Raw genomic sequence first — 19,557 nt, 5'->3', positions numbered from 1 at the left:
CCCGCACAGTTACTGTGCTGCAGCCGTGCTGCTGTAGTGACCTAGTGTAGACGCAGCTACATCGACAGAAACGGTTTTTCCATTCATGTCATTATGGTAATTCATCTCTGCAAGAGGCAATAGCTAGGGGTTTGTCTACAGCATTGCAGTGGTGCATTACTGAAGATGTTACTATGCCCACGGTAGTTAATCCATCTACAAGACCTGGTCTACACTGAGGGTGGGGGGATCGATCTAAGATACGCAACTTCAACTATGAGAATAGCGTAGCTGAAGTCAACGTATCTTAGATCAACTTAGAATCACTTACTTTGCGTCCACGCAGCACGGGATCGATGGCCGTCGACTCCGCTTGCGTTTATCGTTCTGATGGAGTACCGGAGTCCACAAGAGAGCACTCAGTGGTCGATTTATCGTGTCTAGACTAGACGCAATAAATCAACCCCCACTGGATCGATCACTGCCCACCGATCCGGCGGGTAATGTAGACAAGCCCTCAGCGGTAACCCCCCTGAGAGACAGAGTTATGCCGACTTAACTCCTGTGTAGACAGCAGGAGGTTGATGGAAGAATTCTGCTGCTGACCTAGCTATCCCCTCTCGAGGAGGTGGAGTACCTACGTCGAGCAGTGTCTAAACCAGGGCTTAGGTCGACTTTACTATGTCTCTTGGGGGTGTAAATTTTTTTGCTGCAATCACACAATTACAGCACCAACATACCCTTAGGCTCCTAAGTTGCTAAGTTGCTAAGGCCTTGTGTTTGCTAGGGGGAAAAAGGTGTGTCCTCAACTCGAGCAAGTTAACACCTGGTGACTGACGCAAAGCAGAATCCTGGTGAAGACAAGCCGGTCTGTAGTTTTCACACAAGTCAGCAGATCAAGGTAATCCCTCGCCTCCCACTTCGACTTGACCTGCTCACCCGTGTGAAACCTGCAAACCACCTTGCCTCCACTAGGATTTAACCTTGTGTTCATTACCAACTATCAGCTAGCTCGAGTTAAGAACAAACCTTTTATCGAGTGGAGACGCACCTGTTTGAAAATTCTACCCAAGATCTAAGAAAGTGAAATAAGTTAAACTCATATAGAATCATAGAATCATAGAATATCAGGGTTGGAAGGGACCTCAAGAAGTCATCTAGTCCAACCCCCTGCTCAAAGCAGGACCAATTCCCAACTAAATCATCATCAACTAAATCATGATATAAACCAGGTTTAAATCAAAGTCAGAGTGTCCCCACTGGGCGTCGGGGTTGAATCCAGGGGCAACGGGTATCATAGGCCAGGGAAGGCTAAGCTAAACCTTCTCTCATCCAAGGTGTGGCCACGCCCATGTTCCCCCCCAGAGCTCAGGGCTTGGCCAGCGGCCAGGGGCTGCGGCGGCCAGGGGCAGCTCAGGCCGGCCGGCGGGGATTGGGCCAGCTGGGGTGGCTCAGGTCGGCCCAGGGATCGGACCCGCCTCTACGGCACCAGTCAGGGGAGGCTGTAGCTTTTTTGCCGCCCCAAGCACGGCAGGCGGACCTCCCGCAGACAAGTCGCCGAAAGCTGCCTGACTGCCGCCCTCGCAGGGACCGGCAGGGCGCCCCCCGCGGCTTGCCGCCCCAGGCACACACTTGGAGCGCTGGTACCTGGAGCCGCTGCTGGCACCGGTCAGCCAGCAGGGGTCGGGCCTGCCGGGGTGGCTTGGGCTGCAGGAGGGCTTGGGGCTCCAGCCGTGCAGGGGAGGAGGGCGCCGGGGGCAGGGCCTCAGGCAGAAGGGGTGAGGCCGGCAAGCTAGCCTCCCCGGATGGGGGGGGTTCACCTGCCACTCATGGTTGCATCTGTTTATGAACCAGTTTCATGTTGAATTGGGGCGATGCTGAATATGGACAGGGTCTAAGCAGAGGTGAGGGATTATTCCCAGTGAGTTTCTAGGCGGCTCTTCTCTGCGTGTATGTTTCTTCTGTGCAGTTCTTGGCTTGGGCATCAAGGGAGGAAGACCCAATAAACAAAGAGAAAGAAAAAAAACCCATACAACCATCCCCACAAGTATGCAGCTTGCTTGCTTTCTCAGTTTCAATTTTTTTTTTTAGCCTCCAGATGAAAGCCATTCAGTCGGAACAGGAAACCCTTAAAATTTCTTTTATATGTACATAAATATTATATTTCTGCAACAGTGGCTAAGCCGATGCCACCCCAAAGGCAAACCTGGAAGAGGATGAAGTGAAATCCCCAGCTACGAGTCATCAAACATTTCAACCTCCCCCCCCCCCCCCCCCCCATCCACTAAAAACCTCCTTTGCCCTGCGTTGGAAAACCAGAAGGGACATTTTGCAGAGGGAGAGAGATTTTTACACAAGCCTGTAATTAGTCAAGGCCAGGGGTGACCCCGGAGTGCTAGGTGTTGCAGTTTGCATTGCAATGGCTTGTTTTTTTAATAAATAAGCCTCTTATTTGCTAGGGAGATGGGGTTATTTTTAGTCAAGAAACCATGACTGTTTGTCCAAGCTATGTGTGTTGGCTACCTGAATTACAGGTCCATTGTCCCTAAGGGCCCCCTCCCCCTGCCTTCTTATCAGTGAAACAACACAGAGTTGTGGCTTTCCTACCAAGCATGCTCAATTCTGCCCATGCAGGGCACCTCCTAGGAGATGCTGAGAGCCCTCAACTCCCCCTTGAGGTCAATGGGAGGCACAGGCTCCCAATCAAGCCTAAGAACCACAGATTTAAATGTCCTGCCAGCTTTTATTTAACCCTCCTCTTGGTTGTGTTTATTATAGAATATCAGGGTTGGAAGGGACCTCAGGAGGTCATCTAGTCCAACCCCCTGCTCAAAGCAGGACCAATCCCCATAAAAACATGAGAACATAACAACGGCCGTACTGGGTCAAACCAAAGGTCCATCTAGCCCAGTATCCTATCTACCAACAGTGGCCAATGCCAGGTGCCCCAGAGGGAGTGAACCTAACAGGTAATGATCAAGTGATCTCTCTCCTGACATCCATCTCCACCCTCTGACAAACAGAGGCTAGGGACATTATTCCTTACCTATCCTGGCTAATAGCCATTAATGGACTTAACCTCCATGAATTTAGCTAGTTCTCTTTTAAACCCTATTATAGTCCTAGCCTTCACAACCTCCTCAGGCAAGGAGTTCCACAAGTTGACTGTGCGCTGTGTGAAGAATAACATCCTTTTATTTGTTTTAAACCTGCTGCCTATTAATTTCATTTGGTGACCCCTAGTTCTTGTATTATGGGAATAAGTAAATAACTTTTCCTTATCTACTTTCTCCACATCACTCATAATTTTATAGACCTCTATCATATCCCCCTTTAGTCTCCTCTTTTCCAAGCTGAAAAGTCCTAGCCTCTTTAATCTCTCCTCATATGGGACACTCTCCAAATTCCTAATTATTTTAGTTGCCCTTCTCTGAATCTTTTCTAGTGCCAGTATATCTTTTTTGAGATAAGGAGACCACACCTGTACGCAGTATTCAAGATGTGGGTATACCATCGATTTATATAAGAGCAATAAGATATTCTCCGTCTTATTCTCTATCCCCTTTTTAATGATCCCTAACATCCTCTTTGCTTTTTTGACCGCCTCTGCACACCGTGTGGACATCTTCAGAGAACTATCCACGATGACTCCAAGATCTTTTTCCTGATTCGTTGTAGCTAAATTAGCCCCCATCAGATTGTATGTCTAGTTGGAAAAAATAACCCCAATGTGCATTACTTTACATTTATCCACATTAAATTTCATTTGCCATTTTGTTGCCCAATCACTTAGTTTTGTGAGATCTTTTTGAAGTTCTTCACAATCTGCTTTGGTCTTAACTATCTTGAGCAGTTTAGTATTGTGGAAAAATTAACCTGGTCCACCCCACTACTATAGGCCTTATCATCAACATTGACTCACCTTACAGGCCGCAAGCCTGAACCAAACTCAATGCTCCCGGTCAGTAACAAGTGAAGGCTATGACCGGAGGAGGGTGGGGGGGTGAGGAAAAGGGGGATGGAAAGCCCCAGCAAACTGCAATAATAAAGTCTGTGTTCATAACTGGTAAAATATAACAACCACTTGAGTGAAGCAATAAGCATAAAGCTATCAGCTAAATGACTAATCATGCCTCCCCTTACCCTTTTTCGGGTAACCATGCCCCTCCCCCACTCCAATTGCATAAGCACCCCATTATGTAACTATACCCGTAACTGTACCCTACCAGGAACATTTGTGTAACGGGCACCCCATATAAGGCAAAGCAATGACAGTATCGGAAACCACCAAGAAGCCCTCTACTCAATTTGCACCCTGTTCTGGGAAGATTGCAAAAGAGTGCCAGGAAGATCGGAAAGACCCTAACTCCCCTATTCCTAATATGGCTATGATTACTGACACTGTGCGTGACTTGCTTGCAGTTTTCGACTTTAAAAAGGGCTCTGCGAGCCTGGGTTCGGGGGAGCGGTATCTGACTGCTACCCCCAACGTGTTGATATGCATTCAATAAATGGGCCTCAGGCCTGAGTCTCTGATCAAAGTGATGCGTGGGTGACTTTTTCCACAACAGTATCATCTGCAAACTTTGCCACCTCATTTTTTACCCCTTTCTCCAGATCATTTATGAATAAGTTGAATAGGATTGGTCCTAGGACTGACCCTTGGGGAACACCACTAGTTACCCTTCTCCATTCTGGGAATTTACCATTAATTCTTACCCTTTGTTCCCTGTCTTTTAACCAGTTCTCAATCCATGAAAGGACCTTCTCCAACTAAATCATCCCAGCCAGGGCTTTGTCAAGCCTGACCTTAAAAACCTCTAAGGAAGGAGATTCCACCACCTCCCTAGGGAACCCATTCCAGTGCTTCAGGGCTAAAATAGCAAGTGTGGATGCTTCTGCTCACGGGCTCTGAGACCCACCCCCCTCGCCAGATCACAGAGCCTGAGCAAGCAGGTCTACACTGCTACTTTTATGTCCATAACCCACCGACCCTCCTGTTCTCTCGCAAACTGATTTGCACCATGTGGGTCACCTGCTCTCTTCACAGCCTTCGGTGCCAGGCTATGCTCACTTTCACCTGCGACCTGCAGGGCCTTTTGGGTAGAGGCACGTGGCCCATTGAGCACGGTTCATCCACTGCCTGGCACTATGCTCCAGACATGGAGGCGACCAGCCAGGGCGCGTGACGCAAAGGCCGACACGCTCGCACCAGACTGACGGAGACCCCCAGATAGCAATGCACCCCCGAGAGACGTGGGCACAGGCACACGCATGCCTCCTGGCTCACAGACACACACGGTGACACAGACGGGTATTCCCGCCCACCGACACAGACCGAGAGACACAGACACTATTACAGCTTGATGGAGGGATGCGCTGTGACTAGTTGGGGGTTCTGTCTGGCCCACTTCCCAACTGGGGATGATTTTATGAAATGGTCTCATGAAATCACTGCATCACATGTCGGGTGTCTGCCAGCCCAGTGTCAATGGTGAGTGATCAGCACGCAGCGATGTCTATTCGAAGTGAGCCACCTTGGGACAATGGATTTGCCCTAGTTGGGAGAAGACATTTCCTCCTTTTGTCTGAAGGGAGCAGGGCTTGGAAGTAATGGAAAGTTACCAGGAGGAGAACAAAAGAAACAGGTGATCCCAGTGGGAGTCTATAAAGGGAACTGGGAAAAGTGAACCATCTTGCACCAGATTTAGATGAGGGAGGCTGCTGCGGGGGCAGGGTAGGCAATGGGGTGTAGGACCACCCAGCCTGCCTGATAGAACACGGACGAGCTCCCAAGAGAAGGGTGAGCCAGTGAGGGACACCGTGTTTAGGATGTTTTATGTGATCTGTGCTCTCCTGTGCTGTCCACGATTCACTAGAAAGCATAAAGTTGCCAGACTGAACAACGTGGGTGAGGCTTTTTTCCCAGCGTGCTAGGCTCTGCAGCACCCAGAAAGACGCAGAGACAGGCAAAGACTGGCACGTGTCCAGAGACACAGGTGTGAGCGCGCTCACACGCACGCTGTCCTGGATATACAGTCACACACACTCACCCAAACGGACCCCCCTCCCCAGCACTCAGCACAAACACAGAGCCAGCCCAGACGTGTGCCCAAGTACACTCATCCGCACACTCCCCCGCTTCAAACCGACACCTATTCCCAGACACACACAGCTGGCAATGCAGCTGCAGGCCCAGACAAACACCCCTGTACAGATGCACATCCCACCCGGACCCCCCTCCCTAAGGCCCAGGTCATTTTTTTGGGTTGCTCCTCCCTGCCTGTTTCCAATCCGCTGAATGTCCTTCCCGTAATAGAGTGACCACAATTGGACACCATATTCCAGATGCGGTCTCCCTGGTGCCTAGCGCGGTGCCAGAATAACTCGGGCTGATTTATATTCCATACCCTTAGATAAACACCTCGAGCCCTTGTTTGCATTTTTCCCACTGCCAAGCGGCCGCGCAGATGGTTTTAATGTGTTCTCCACATGTATGCGACGCTCGCACAAAGAACGGAGGGGGGTGGGGTAGGAAATCTAGAAGGCAAGTGAGCACATCCCTCGGTGAATGCACCCTGAGCAGCGGAAACGTGAAGGCTTCAGTGTGCAATTGTCTCTCTGCGGTCATCTTTGTGAGGGCGTCGCCGCAAAGAACCCCTCCCTCCCTGGCTGTTCTGGGTTCAGCGGTGCCCCCCTGCCCCACAGTGCCGAGCCTTCTGGGTTCATCAGGGCATCTGGTGAGGCCCTTTCACCAGGGGGCTCTCAGCTTTAGTGGGGCGTTTTGGATTCCAAAAGGTTTTGCAGCCGCGGCCTCAGAGGAGTGTAGTTTGCGTGCAGTGTAGTTGTGGCAGTGTCGGTCCCAGGATATTGGAGAGATAAGGTGTGGGAAGTAATAGCTTTCACTGGACCAACTTCTGGTGATGAGAGAGACACACTTCCGAGCTACACAGAGCTCCTCTTCAGGGCTGGGAGAGGTACTCGGGGCATCACAGCAAAATGCAAAAGCCAGGTCACCACAGGACAGGGGAGAGGCACCAGGTCATTAACCCATGCCAATCCCTGCTCAGCCGGGGCTGCCTTCTACCTACTGGCAAGTTCCTTGTCAGGCTGCAGCAGGTCCCAGCCTAGCCCTGGCACAGAGGGAGCCCAGCTGGGGGTGGGAAGGGAGATGGAGATGATCCAGTGACCGAGGAGGGGTAGAGAAGAGGAAAGGAGAGACAGGGGCGGGGCCGTGGGGGAAGTGGCGGAGCAGGGGCGGGGTCTCGGGGGGAAGAAGTGGGGCATGGGCGGGGTCTCGGGGGGGTCCGGATACTAGAAATTAGAAAGGTGACAACCCTATTGTTGAGCATAAGTAGTTAGTCCATTTTGTAAGGGACCATTCAAGGTAGAATGGCCTATTAACACCTCTGCAGTCATAGGACAAAAAGAGGGGTTAGTGGTTACAGACGGTTGTAATCAATCACAATTCCAGCGTCATCCTTAGAGGCCCCATTGTGCTAGGTGCTGTACATACAAATAGGAAGAGACAGTCCCTGACCCAAAGAGGCAACAGTCTAAGTACCCAAGACGGACAAAGGGTGAGCAGGGTACAGCGACTTGTCCAAGGTCACATAGCAGGGACTGGAATAGAACCCAGGGGTCCTGACTCCTGCTCTATTACCACCCCCGCTGCCTCTCAGCCGTGCATGCAGCACACTTTAGTCAGGCCCTGCTAACCTCTCGCAGTTAGGTTGTGCGTTTACAAATTCCCGAGCACCTTCTTTTTTCAAAATTGTGTGTGTGTGTATTTAGGGGATCTGGGTAGCATCTGATGGGAAGGGGGCTTCCAGGGACAAGGAGCCAGGAAGGGCTGGAAGGCAGGACAGTCACAGAAAGAAGCAGCCCAAGGAGAGCAGGAAATATTAATACGTGAAGCTGGAGGAGGTGGCTACTTCACTGTTTAGGAGTTGAGGGCCTGAGCGTCTCAGTGCCTCTGCTGAGCTACCTTGAGGCACTGAGCTGATGTCCCTGGGGTGAAGGGACTGTTGTGAATTCATGGGACCAAGGGATGAAGGTTGCCTGGACCTAGAGAAGGATCTGCGGCTTGGGAAGGCCAAGGACTGTATATGGATCTCTGCACCCAAGGAGTGAAGGGCTAGTTTGGGTCTGGTTGGTCTTTGCTTACTTCTTAGCCAGAGGGAGACTGCTGAGCAGCAGGGAAACTGAGGCAGGCCAGTGGGCGGGGAGCGGCTCTGCTGAAGGGTTCAGGGAAGGAGGTTTGTGGGTGCATTGGCCAAGGCATGCAAAGGCAGGTAGAGCAGAGAGCATTTCAGGTTGGGACTGAGCAAGGCCCAAGGATGCCAGCGGGTCGGGGTTGAGGTGCTCTGGCACAGCAATGTTTGGTCCGGAACTGGACTAGAGCGGAGCTGGTCAGGCAAGAATTAAGCCCACGGGGGCTAATGGGGGTGTAAAAAATTCATGCAAGGCCTGTCGTCAGCCCCTCCTCTTAGGGACCCCCGTTAATAAGCTCTAAGGTGACTCCGAGGGAAACATTCAGGGCTGAAGCACCTCCCAAACGCAGGCCAAGCAGACGAAAAGCTGAATCTCTGGAGCCCCACATCTACCTCTCCCTCCTGGGTGTCTCTTCATTGAGTGCCTGCTTTGACTTGTTATTGCAGCAGGGGCAACGGACACGGTGCTGCTGTGGGTTGGAGGAGTTATTTGGGAAGCCAGGAGAGCTGGAGGAGGGTGGCGTTGACACTGGCCGTGCTGGGACTAGCCTTCCGGAGGGGAGACAGGACTGAAAACAACATAACGCTCGGCTCGTAGGATGGGAGGGAAATGGGGGAGACACAGGAACCTTTCTGTAGGCAAAAGGCGGCATCTTGGAAGCTGCACGACTCCCTCGGGAAAACAGTCTGAGTTGTCAGAGGCCATCGCTGGCTTGTCCCCTTCCGTCGGGTCACTTGTGCGTTGGCGGGGCAGCTCGCGAGCCTGTCCAATGGGCTGTTGTTTCCTTGCACAGCTGGAAGGAGGCCTGCGGATTGGCAAAGCCTCGTTCTGGGAGTAGTGGTTAGGGCTTTGGTTAAGGAACTGGACGGGGAAGGCCCCAGTTCAATTCTTGTCTCCCTATGTGAACTTCAGCCACTCTCTGGTTGTTAGAAACGAGGATGAGACCTGCCGTCAGGGCCGGCTTTAGGACGCGCGGGGCCCGATTCGAAAGACCTGCCACCGAAATGCCGCCGAAGACGGCGGCAATTCGGTGGCAGCTCAATCGGTTGCCGGTGTTTCCGGTGGCACTTCGGCGGAGGGTGCGGGCCCCTCTTAGGCACAGGGCCCAATTCCCACGAATCGGGGGAATCGCCCTAAAGCTGGCCCTGCCTGCTGTGGGGGGCAAATGGTCCCACATCTGCTCATGGTTCACCTTCTCTGAAGCATCAGTCCTGGCCACATATGGACCACTGGTCTGATTCTATGTATTTGGTATCCTCCTTTGGAGGGAAGATGCACTGGGAGTTCTGGCTGGATCAGCTATACAGCTGAATTGGCCACAGAGGTTACTGATGAGTTCCCAAGAGTTTAGGCAGGACAGAGCCTGGTATTTCTTACTCCTGAAACTCAGGTCCCGATCCTTCGAGCTAATTGGTTGTAGCAGCCCCTAGAGGGGAACGTGGTTGCACACATGCACATGTGTTTGCCATGCGATCCAGTAGAGATCGCGGATCCATGTGTACCCTAGATAAGCGCTGCTAGTGTGCTCACCCGAGCCCTTGCTCAGCTGAAGCAGGGAAAGAGACAGACACCAGGGTCAGGTATGAGAAGGAACAAACGTCCCCAAAGATAGCGCAGCATCCTCACGCAACTGCATCCTCCCACCCCGGTCTAGCATCCAGAATGGGAAGCCCACACCCTGTGGAAAAGCAGGCGTCGGGGCTTAGTGTTTACCCAGGCTGTTTATAATTTTTATAGTGTGTGTGTAAAGCTCCAACCCAACGGTTCCTGCACGTCCCCTGGAGTTGTCTCCCTGCCTGACTTCCAGGAGGCTGGGGGAAAGGCTCAGCAAAGGGTTTTTTTTCAGCAGAGAAATGTTCTGACACACCATTTTACCGCATGAATCTTTAACCAAATCCCCTACCTCCCTCATTAAAACAATCCGCAGCGGGTGCAAATTGGCATAGATCTGTTGGAGTTAATGGAGCTGCACTGATTTTCACTAGCTGACATGACCGGGGCCGGCTTTAGGCCGATTCTGCCGATTCCCCGGAATCAGGCTCCACGCCTAAAAGGGCCCCGCTCCCCCAGCTGGAGCGCAGCAAGCCCCACGGCCCCGCTCCCCCGGCCACAGCGCCGGCAAGCCCCGCAGTGCCGCTTCCTGGTCAGAGCGCCAGCTGGAGCCCAGCAATCCAAAGTGCCGCTGAAGACTCGGAGCACCGCCCAGTGAGTACAAGGCTCACGAATCAGGCTCTGCACTTGTTAAAGCCAGCCCTGGACATAACCCACATTCAGTGTATGTATATATTATATACACATGTGTATATGTGTGTATACCTATGTGTCTGGGTCTATGTACTTGCCCTTATATATTATATGTATGTATGTATGTATGTAACACCAACAGACCCTGGTTGTCGGCAAGCAGGATTGAACCAGGGACTTCTGAAGCTTAGTGCATAAGTCACTACTGCATGAGCCATTTGGCTGTTAGCTAGGGGTGTAGTTGACTCATTCATCTCATAGACTCATAGACTTTAAGGTCAGAAGGGACCATTATGATCATCTGGTCTGACCCCCTGCATGCTGCAGGCCATAAAACCGTCCCTACCCCTTCCCTGGACTCTGCTGTTGAAGTCCCCAATCCTGTTTTAGGTGACTTCAATCGGCAGAAACCCTCCTGCTAGAGATCCCTGCCCTATGCTGCGGAGGAAGGCGAAAAACCTCCAGAGGCTCAGCCAATCTGCCCTGGAGGAAAATTCCTTCCCGACCCCAAATATGGCGATCAGTAAGACCCCGAGCATATAGGCAAGAGTCTCCAGCCTGACCCCTGTCAGCCATTATACAATTTACCTACCATTTCTTGGTTTTCCTTGACTACTATGTTTTACCATTAAACCATTCCCTCCATAAATTTATCTAACTTAATCTTAAAACCAGACAGGTCCGTCGCCCCCACCGTTTCCCTCGGAAGGCCGTTCCAATATTTCACCCCTCTGACGGTCAGAAACCTTCGTCTAATTTCAAGCCTGAACCTCCCCACGGCCAGTTTATATCCATTCGTTCTCGTATCCACATTAGTACTAAGCTGGAATAATCTCTAAGGGTACCTCTACACTACCCGCCAGATCGGCGGGTAGCGATCGATCTATCGGGGATCGATTTATCACGTGTAGTGTAAACGCGATAAATTGATCCCCGATCGCTCTCCCGTCGACTGCTGAACTCCAGCTTGGCGCGAGGCGGAAGCGGAGTCGATGGGGGAGCCGCGTCCGTCGATCCCGCACCATGAAGACACGAGGTAAGTCGAACTAAGATATGTCGACTTCAGCTACACTATTCTCGTAGCTGAAGTTGCGTATCTTAGATCGATTCCCTCCCCCCCCCCCAGTGTAGACCAGCCCTAAGTGGTCTCGGTGCCACTACATGGGACAGAGCACCACACCCAGGAGGTGTGTGGGTTATATGTATAACATATATACCCTGCGTATTTATTCCTGTTTTCTCTGGAGGTTATGCAGTTTGTTGTGAGTTACATTTTAATTGCATCCTGTTTATTCTGGGAAAAGCTCCTTTTAGGCCCTCTGACACTGACATAACATGCATGCAGGTATATGTACTCAAATATATTCTTATCCCCGCTCCACACTGCTGCTCAGAGTGATGCAAGCAGCTTGTTGAAGTCCTAAACCTACATTCTCTTTGTTGAAAAGAAAAATCCTCATAAGCTTTTACCTGGTCAGTTACAATAAAGCGGATCCCCTCTGGTTATCTGTATTCAGTATTCTACAGTGGATCAGAAAAATGAGATGTCTTAGGAAAACTTTGCAGTGCCCGAAAGCAGATTGAAACTTTGTAATGAAAAATTCTCCGGCTGAGAAATGGTCTTTTAAAAAACTTGTAGTGAAAAATTGTCGGCTTATGATTTTTTTAATGTTTTTCAATGTTTGTTATTTATCATTTTTCAATTCATTCTCTCTCTTTTCTGTCTTTTTTTAAAATCATTTTTTAAATGACTGGTAAAAGAGGAAGGAAGAAGCAGGAGGGAAAACAAAACAAAATTTAAATGATAAACAAAACAAAAAAAATGCTGGGAGGGAGGGAAAGTGGTAGAAAAAAACAAAACCAAACAAAAAATGGTCCCTTTTGAACCCTGCAAAATGAAAACAACTTTTGAAACATTTTGTGAATGTTTTTCGTCCATTTTTTTAACCAGCTCTTGTGTGAATTGCTTTACAAAACAACAACAACGATAATAATTAATAATACCTAGTTCTTATATAGCACGTTTCATCTGCACAACAAAGCCACAATAAAACAAAAGTTTTAGTGAGGGTCAGAAACTGCTCCTACACGTCACCTGAGACAGATGCAGGTATTAAACTAACAAAAGTCTAATGGGGACAGGTAAGGCAAAGGTTCCGATAATAACATCATGCAGTTACTCAGGTCAGGCATGTTTGATGTTTCTCTATTAAAAATATTTCCTGAGTGTCTTCAGGCACTTCCTGTTGTCAATAAGTGTAGAGGAATAATTTAATTCAACTTTTCACTAATTTTGACAGATGCTTCTAAAGACGATGAAAATACTTTGCACTATTTAGTACTGTTTGTTCAAAAGTCTCAAATCCCTTCAGAAACATGGCTTCATAAACTCCAAACCTCAGTGCGGGACCGACGTATTATTGTACCCATGTCGCAGATGGACAAACTGAGGCATAGAGCTAGGGTGTGATCCAACTTCCATGAAAGTCAGTGGGAATCTTTTAATTGATTTCAATGGCAGCTGGTTTGGGCCCAGATCCACACAGGTATTTAGACCCCTAATGGCCACTGAAACCAATGGGCATTCGGAGCCTAAATACCTTTTGTTGCATCTGGGCCTTGGTCTCTCAGTTACTTAATTAAAAATTGCAGCACGTCAGAGGCAACAGAACCCAGGAGTCCTGACTCCCAGTTCGATAAGCTGATTACTGTGTGTTAGCCTCATCAGTTTCCAGCATTTCTGTTGAACACACTAGCTGGGAAATAATTGCACACCACGCTCGTTTGGAAGCATCGATTTTCCTTCCATGCACAAAGTGAGGAGCTACCGCTGAAGACAAATGTTAGAAGAGAAAGTGCAGTACAAAGAGGCTTGGTAGAATTTGCTTTATATTTTTTTATAATTTCAGTGAATAATTTCTATGTTTATTGTAAAGCATTTTTAAACTCTCTTTCATTTCAATTTTCACACTTTCGGGACATTAAAGGGGGGCAGACACAATCATTATTTAATGACTGCAGACGCTGAGAGTCAAAAACGTGGAATCTTTCTAACTGGTACAGCACAAATTGTCAATATCACATGTCAAAATATGCAAAGTAAATATCCTTCAACCAAACGTCAATGAGCAGCATTTTTCTTACTTTGCCTACCTGTAAATTTCGATTATTGGTGATGGAAAAATTTTTTAGTTGGTTTGTGTGTGTGCAGTGAAATCAACATTGACTGATAAAAGCGAATTCTGCCAGCCAAGGTACAACTAATGGAAATTGGGTATATATACCCATTCTCTCTTTAACTCGGCCCAATGGGATATAGATCTCTGCTTTCTGCATGTCATGCCAGTGCTGGAGACACCTACTCACTCTATACTGGGACTTCAGTTTCCTATTGCTGCCAATCTGCCGTCTTTCATCAGCACTAAATTAAAGATAAGAAATCAATTATTAAATTGTGTGTCATTGGATGCCCTAAATTACCAGCATATTGAATCATGCTCTGTCATCCCTAAACCCAAAGGGGAGAAAATTATCTAAGATACTTTTTTTAAGGAATCCTGAGCTGTTCTTTAATCATACGAAAGTGTATGCATTACAAAGAATAAATTACTTGAATGACTGAAAGACTGTTGATGGCCTAGCTTTGATGTTAATGGACGAACATCGTCTCTGTGATCTCGGAACATTTGTTGTGTCTTTCATAATGGAACGCTCTCGCAGATGAGAAGAACGTGCTGGATTCCATTCTGTTTCCATTGCTGTAGAGTGCCTTTAGACCAGACACTGCATACAATGCTGAGAATCTAGCTAGGAGTATCAGTCTGCAGGACAGTAATTGCTAAAGCAGGGGAAGCTGCCTCCTGCAACGCTGAAATTAAAAGAGTGGGGCCCGTCTGTGTGAGTCTGTCTGCATTTGTTTTACCCTTTCAAATGGGTTCTTGGGGCAAGATCCTGAAAGGTTCTGAGCAGTCTGGCCCAGCTGGTCCTACCCAGCAAAGTATTTAAGCTTAACTCTAAGCATGAAGACAATCCCACGGAAGTTAATGGGATTACTCAGGTACTTCAAATTAAGCACATATTTAAGCACTTTGTTGGACTGGCGCAGAGATCTCAGCACTTTGCAGGATTGAATCCTCACATACCATATATTGCTGCAAGCCAGTTTTGGATGGACTAGGAGATTCTGAAGGGTTTTCAGCCCTACTTTCAAGGGAATGCTGAAAACTAGAGCTATGTCTACACTCCAGCTTAAGGCGTCACAAGTGATGTCACTAAGCCCTGGTCTACACTGGGTGGGTGAGATTGACCTAAGATATGCAACTTCAGCTACGGGAATAGCGTAGCTGAAGTCGACATATTTAGATCGACTTACCGCGTTGTCGTCACGGCGCTGAGTCGACTGCTGCCGCTCCCCCGTCGACTCCACTTGCACCTCTCACGGCGGTGGAGTACCGGAGTCAACGGGAGAGCGCTTGGGGATCGATTTATCGCGTCTAGACTAGACGCGATAAATCGACCCCTGATAGATCGATTGTTACCCGCCAATCCTGCGGGTAGTGTAGACCTACCCTTAGAGGTGAGAATAAGTCACTCCCCTGAGTGATGTAAATTATACCGACCTAAGCACTGGTGTGGACAATGCGAGGTCAGGGGACACCTTCTCCCGCCGATGTAGTTACCGCCACTCGCGGGGGCTGGAGTAATTAAGTTGACGAGAGAGCTCTCTCCCGTCAGCTTAGGGCATCTGCACTAGCATCACTACAGCAGTGCAGATGCATCAGTGCAAGTTCTGTAGTATAGGTTGGGCAGTTCTGAGCATGGACAGCAGTTGGCTTCGTCAGGTGTTGCTTGTCCCAGCAGGTGATTAGAAACAAAAGAACACAGAAAGTGCTACACCAGCGCTGACCAATTGTCCATCTAGTCATGTGTCCTGTCTCTGGCAGTGATCAGTTCCAGCTGCTTCGGAGGAAGGTGTAAGAACCCAGCAGTAAGCAGTTCTGTGCTCATCTGCCTCCAAGCAAAGTGTTTTCCTGACCCCCATTAGCCTATAGTTTGGCTTCTGCCCTGAAGCATGAGGGTTTGTGGTCCAGATCCTCAAAGGTATCGAGGCACTGAAATACCTTTGAAGGTCTGGGCCCAGAGCCCTTCCAGAACTGTGGAGGGAGTTGTGTTGTGTTGTTCTTTTCCAACCCTTGCTACTGAAGCTCTGGATAGCCTCACCATTAGAGTGGGTCAGATTGTTTCAAGTTTTGATAAATTTCAAAATAAAAAAAAATAGGATGAACATTGAGATGAATATCCAGAATTGAGTTTTTAAAATAAATTCCAAAAAGAAAGGGGGTGGAGGGAAGAAATTTTTTGAAGGGTTATCCCTCCCCCCTATTTTTAACTACCCCTACTCCATCCGTATAGATGTCCTCTGAACCCTTTATGATGGCTGCAGGATGACAGACTTCAACTGTAGATTAGGAGTGTGAGGGATATGAAATTTAGTTTCTTCCAAAAACTGGACCTGATCTTTCTTCGTTGATATCAAACTCCCGCTGACTTAACTGGGAGTGGGGCTGGTTAAAAGGAACCATAATATCCAGCCACCTGTTTCTAGAAAACCTGGGTAAACTGATACCAGCAGACAGATGTAAGCAACTCCCCAAAGCATTTTTAGTATAAATACTATTTCTCTGGATTGATATGAATGCTAGAACAAGGCACCTGTCTATATGCTCTAGTTGCCCTGAATGTTACAACCAAATTAATGCTCACACGTATTTACGGGGCAGCGTTATAACTCAGTATAACTTCCCACCAGCGGCTGGTATAATGGAGCTATTTGGAGTTACTGCGTCTAAACACAGCACCTGAGAAGTTCAGGTCCCCCTTTCTCACTGCTAAATTCCCCACCCTTTAAAGTCCCTTTCTCCTGCCCCATTTTCAAATGCCTGGGTGACAAGGCGAGCTGCTCACCGTGCCCTAAAGGACTATTTCAAACCAAACATGGGAAGTGGCTTCCAAAGTCATGGGAATCCCCACAGAGAACACCTGGACAGCAGCCCTTTTATCTGGACCATGTCCCTTTGAAAAGAATCAAAAGCGGGATGGGTTGTATCTACTCCACCGCCGCTGGCAGGTGTCAGGAGCTGCGCACTAGAAGCCAATTGCTGAGCATAACAACAGCAGCTTTATCGAACCTATTAACTTCTTGACCAGTGGTTCTCAACCTGTTTATCATTGTGGGCCGCAGGTTGAGAACCACAGCGCCCCCCACCTAAACCTCCCCAGAGTTCCCTAGGCCCAGTGCCCTGGACACTGGGCCGGGCAGCTGGGACCCGGAACCACCGTGTGGGACTGGGCAGATGGACCGCGGAACCTGCAGCGGGGCCAGACCCTGGACCCCAAACCCCGCTGTGCGGGGCTGGGCAGCAGGACTCTCCTCCTCCCCCCCACCCCCCGGCGGAGCCCTACCTAAAACATGGGGGTGCTGCAGCAGCCCAGGAAAACTCCAGTTCCCAGCTCCCCCCACTCCCTCATTGCCCAGAACCCCCCCCCCCCCGACAAACCTACCCACAGACCCACTCTCCCAGCCCCTGCGTCGTTCACTAGCCCCCTGCTGGCAGGAGCGCTCATGCAGGCTGAAAGATGCTGTCTCCCCCTCAGCCACCCCTGCCCCCTGCCAGACCAGAGCTGCAAATTTTGAATTTTTTTAGCTCACAGCTGGGCCCCAGTTGAGTGCTGATTGGGCTACAGGTTGAGAACTGCTGTTCTTGACCATGCTGCTTATTCTTATCTGTCAGTAGAGGGCGCTCTCTTTATTAACTACCTGCATACAGCATGTTCCCCTAATGCCAGGTTGGGCCAAACGCACTGATTTGTGCCCTGAACTTAATTCTAGCTGGGAGAAGGGCCTCTCTGGGCAGTGTATATCCAGCTGGCACACGACAGTTCTGAGGGTGCCAGGGGACTATGTCGGTGCAAGCTGCTGAATGCCGCAGGCTCCGTGACGTCTCTTGTTTTCGCTTTTCTCCCGCAGATGGTTTCTGTCTGCCCGAGTGGGACGGCATTGGCTGCTGGCCCGAAGGCGTGCCGGGCAAAGTGGTGGCCATGCCGTGTCCTGAGTACATCTATGACTTCAACCACAAAGGTAATAAAGCTCCTTCCCAAATGCCATGGGAACCTTCTAGCCTGCAGCGGGAAGGAATGAAGCTGAGGACTAGAGAGCCAGGTGTTGGCCTAGGGAGCCTTTCCCTTCTTGAACGGTGTCCCGGGTTTACCCCCCGGCCCTTAAACAGTATCCTGGGAGTCACCCTTTAGTGCCCCAGCCCCCCAGGGGGTCCCATTTTGCCATAAGGGTAGGCCAGATGGCCTCAACGCTTCCTAGACTAGGCCTTTGGGATCCAGCAATCCTGGTGTCTCAGCATCAGAGCAGACTCCCAGTCAGGGACTTTCTACCCCTTTCAGGGATCAATGCATATCAGTATTTGCAGATTTTCACAGCCCTCTGGACTACAGCGTCAGGAAGCACTTAGGTGAGCATCGAGAAGCACAGGTGAAGGCGGAGTTCATATTGGCTGAAGCCAGAGTTCCGCCAAGCCACTGCAGAATCCATCTCGGCTCTGTGTCCCTTTGTGTCGGAGTCCCGCGTGAGAGCCCCTGTGTTGAGAGAACCTGTTCTTATCACAGGCACCTGACGCCTTCAAATCCTTGTTCTCCAGCTCGGGGCTTTTTGTTCTGCTTTCGTGCAAGGAAGTGGGGAGAAGCAACTGGCTCTAGGAATTCATCTTCAGTTATTAAGGTTCCTCTTGGCATGGTAGGGCCTGTGGTGAATCCAGTCCAGTCAGCCTTAGTGGCTCAGACATTTTGCCCTGATCACCGATGTTGCAAGGACAGAATTAATTCTCACCCCATCCCCAAAGGTAGTGATGCAACGCGCATGGGTGCGGGATCCTATAGATAGAGCGTAAAAGTATTACAGAAAATTCCCACTGTTGTCACCGATGGCGGCTCCACTCCGGCTCCTGAGGGCAGTGACCCTGTGACATTGGTGTGGCTGCACCGGTCTCATTTCGCATTACAAAGCCACTGCACTGGTGGAGCCGAGACCGCAATTTGGCTATAGTGTGACTAATTTTTTTAAAAAACAAAAAATCCTTGTGCCTGTTTCTCAGCTTCTCTGTACTTGAGCTGGGCGCAGGACCGGAGTTGGTGGGTAAAACCATTTTTGTGCTCCCCCCATGCTGGGCTATGCAGGAGTCTGCTTGGTCCCTGGTGTGAATAAGAGCAGCCTCGAGGCTGCTCTAACTTATGCATGCTTCCCAGGGCTCCCAGGAAGCAGAGACTAGCCATCGTGTAGTAGACTACATCCACAACCCTCCCACAGGCCCACTGTGGCCAGGACTGGGAGCTGGGCCAGTGTGAATCCTTATCCCAGAACTGAAGCTGCCAGGGAGGTTTTTCTGCACATCCACTTAAAAGCCCCCTTATGATACGTGGAAGGGGAAGAAGGATGGTCTAGTGGATGGAGCACTGGGTTTTATTCCTGGATTTGCCACAGGAACTCTGGCTGACCTTGGGTAAATCACTTACTCTGCGCTGTATCTGAGTTCCCTCTTGGTAACGGGTGTGACAAAGAAAAAAAATCATCTATTCCTAATTGGAAGGCGCTAAGATCGTACAGTGATAAGGGCTAGAGATGTAGAAAGATCCACTTGAACGAGCCCATTGCCTTTCAATGACTTTTTTTTAACCATCATGCAAATGTTTCCATGCTATTGCATTTTGAAAACTATTTTTCTGTCTTTCTTTTTTTAAACCCTGTATTTTGACCTACACTGTTTGATGGGTGCCTCTTTAAATTTGAGAGTTTCTGTGTAGAACAAATGACTGGGTTTTAAAGTTCAGTTTCGGTGGGAGATCCTCTGGGCTAAGCTGATCTGAAACTATCCCCTGTTCCCCCACGGCTCCATGACAAGCAGCAGAGAGAGCAGATAAGGGCAGGCTGATTATGGGTAGCTAAGTTATAAGGACAGGTGTGAATCTGTGTTTGAAGCATCGGGAAAGATACTTCTGTTCTGCCAGAACTGCAATCCGCTAAGCATCATGTTGTCTGTTTTCTCGTTCCTTTCG

At 49.5% G+C, this 19,557-nt stretch overlaps 1 protein-coding gene across 1 annotated transcript in view; it reads left to right on the top strand.

The window, feature by feature from the left end:
• The window catches only part of PTH1R (parathyroid hormone 1 receptor), a 159,355-nt gene that overhangs the window by 94,640 nt on the left and 45,158 nt on the right, over positions 1-19,557 (top strand). Inside the window, exon 3 of the mRNA XM_034763841.1 lies at positions 17,465-17,575. Coding sequence (XP_034619732.1) covers positions 17,465-17,575 — 111 coding nt within the window. The remainder of the gene's footprint in view (positions 1-17,464; positions 17,576-19,557) is intronic.

This window comes from Trachemys scripta, chromosome 2, assembly GCF_013100865.1.
Source record: "Trachemys scripta elegans isolate TJP31775 chromosome 2, CAS_Tse_1.0, whole genome shotgun sequence".
NCBI classification, from domain to species: Eukaryota; Metazoa; Chordata; order Testudines; family Emydidae; genus Trachemys; species Trachemys scripta.
The sequence above is the reverse complement of the archived record's forward strand: the minus strand, read 5'-3'. Positions and strand labels throughout refer to the sequence as shown.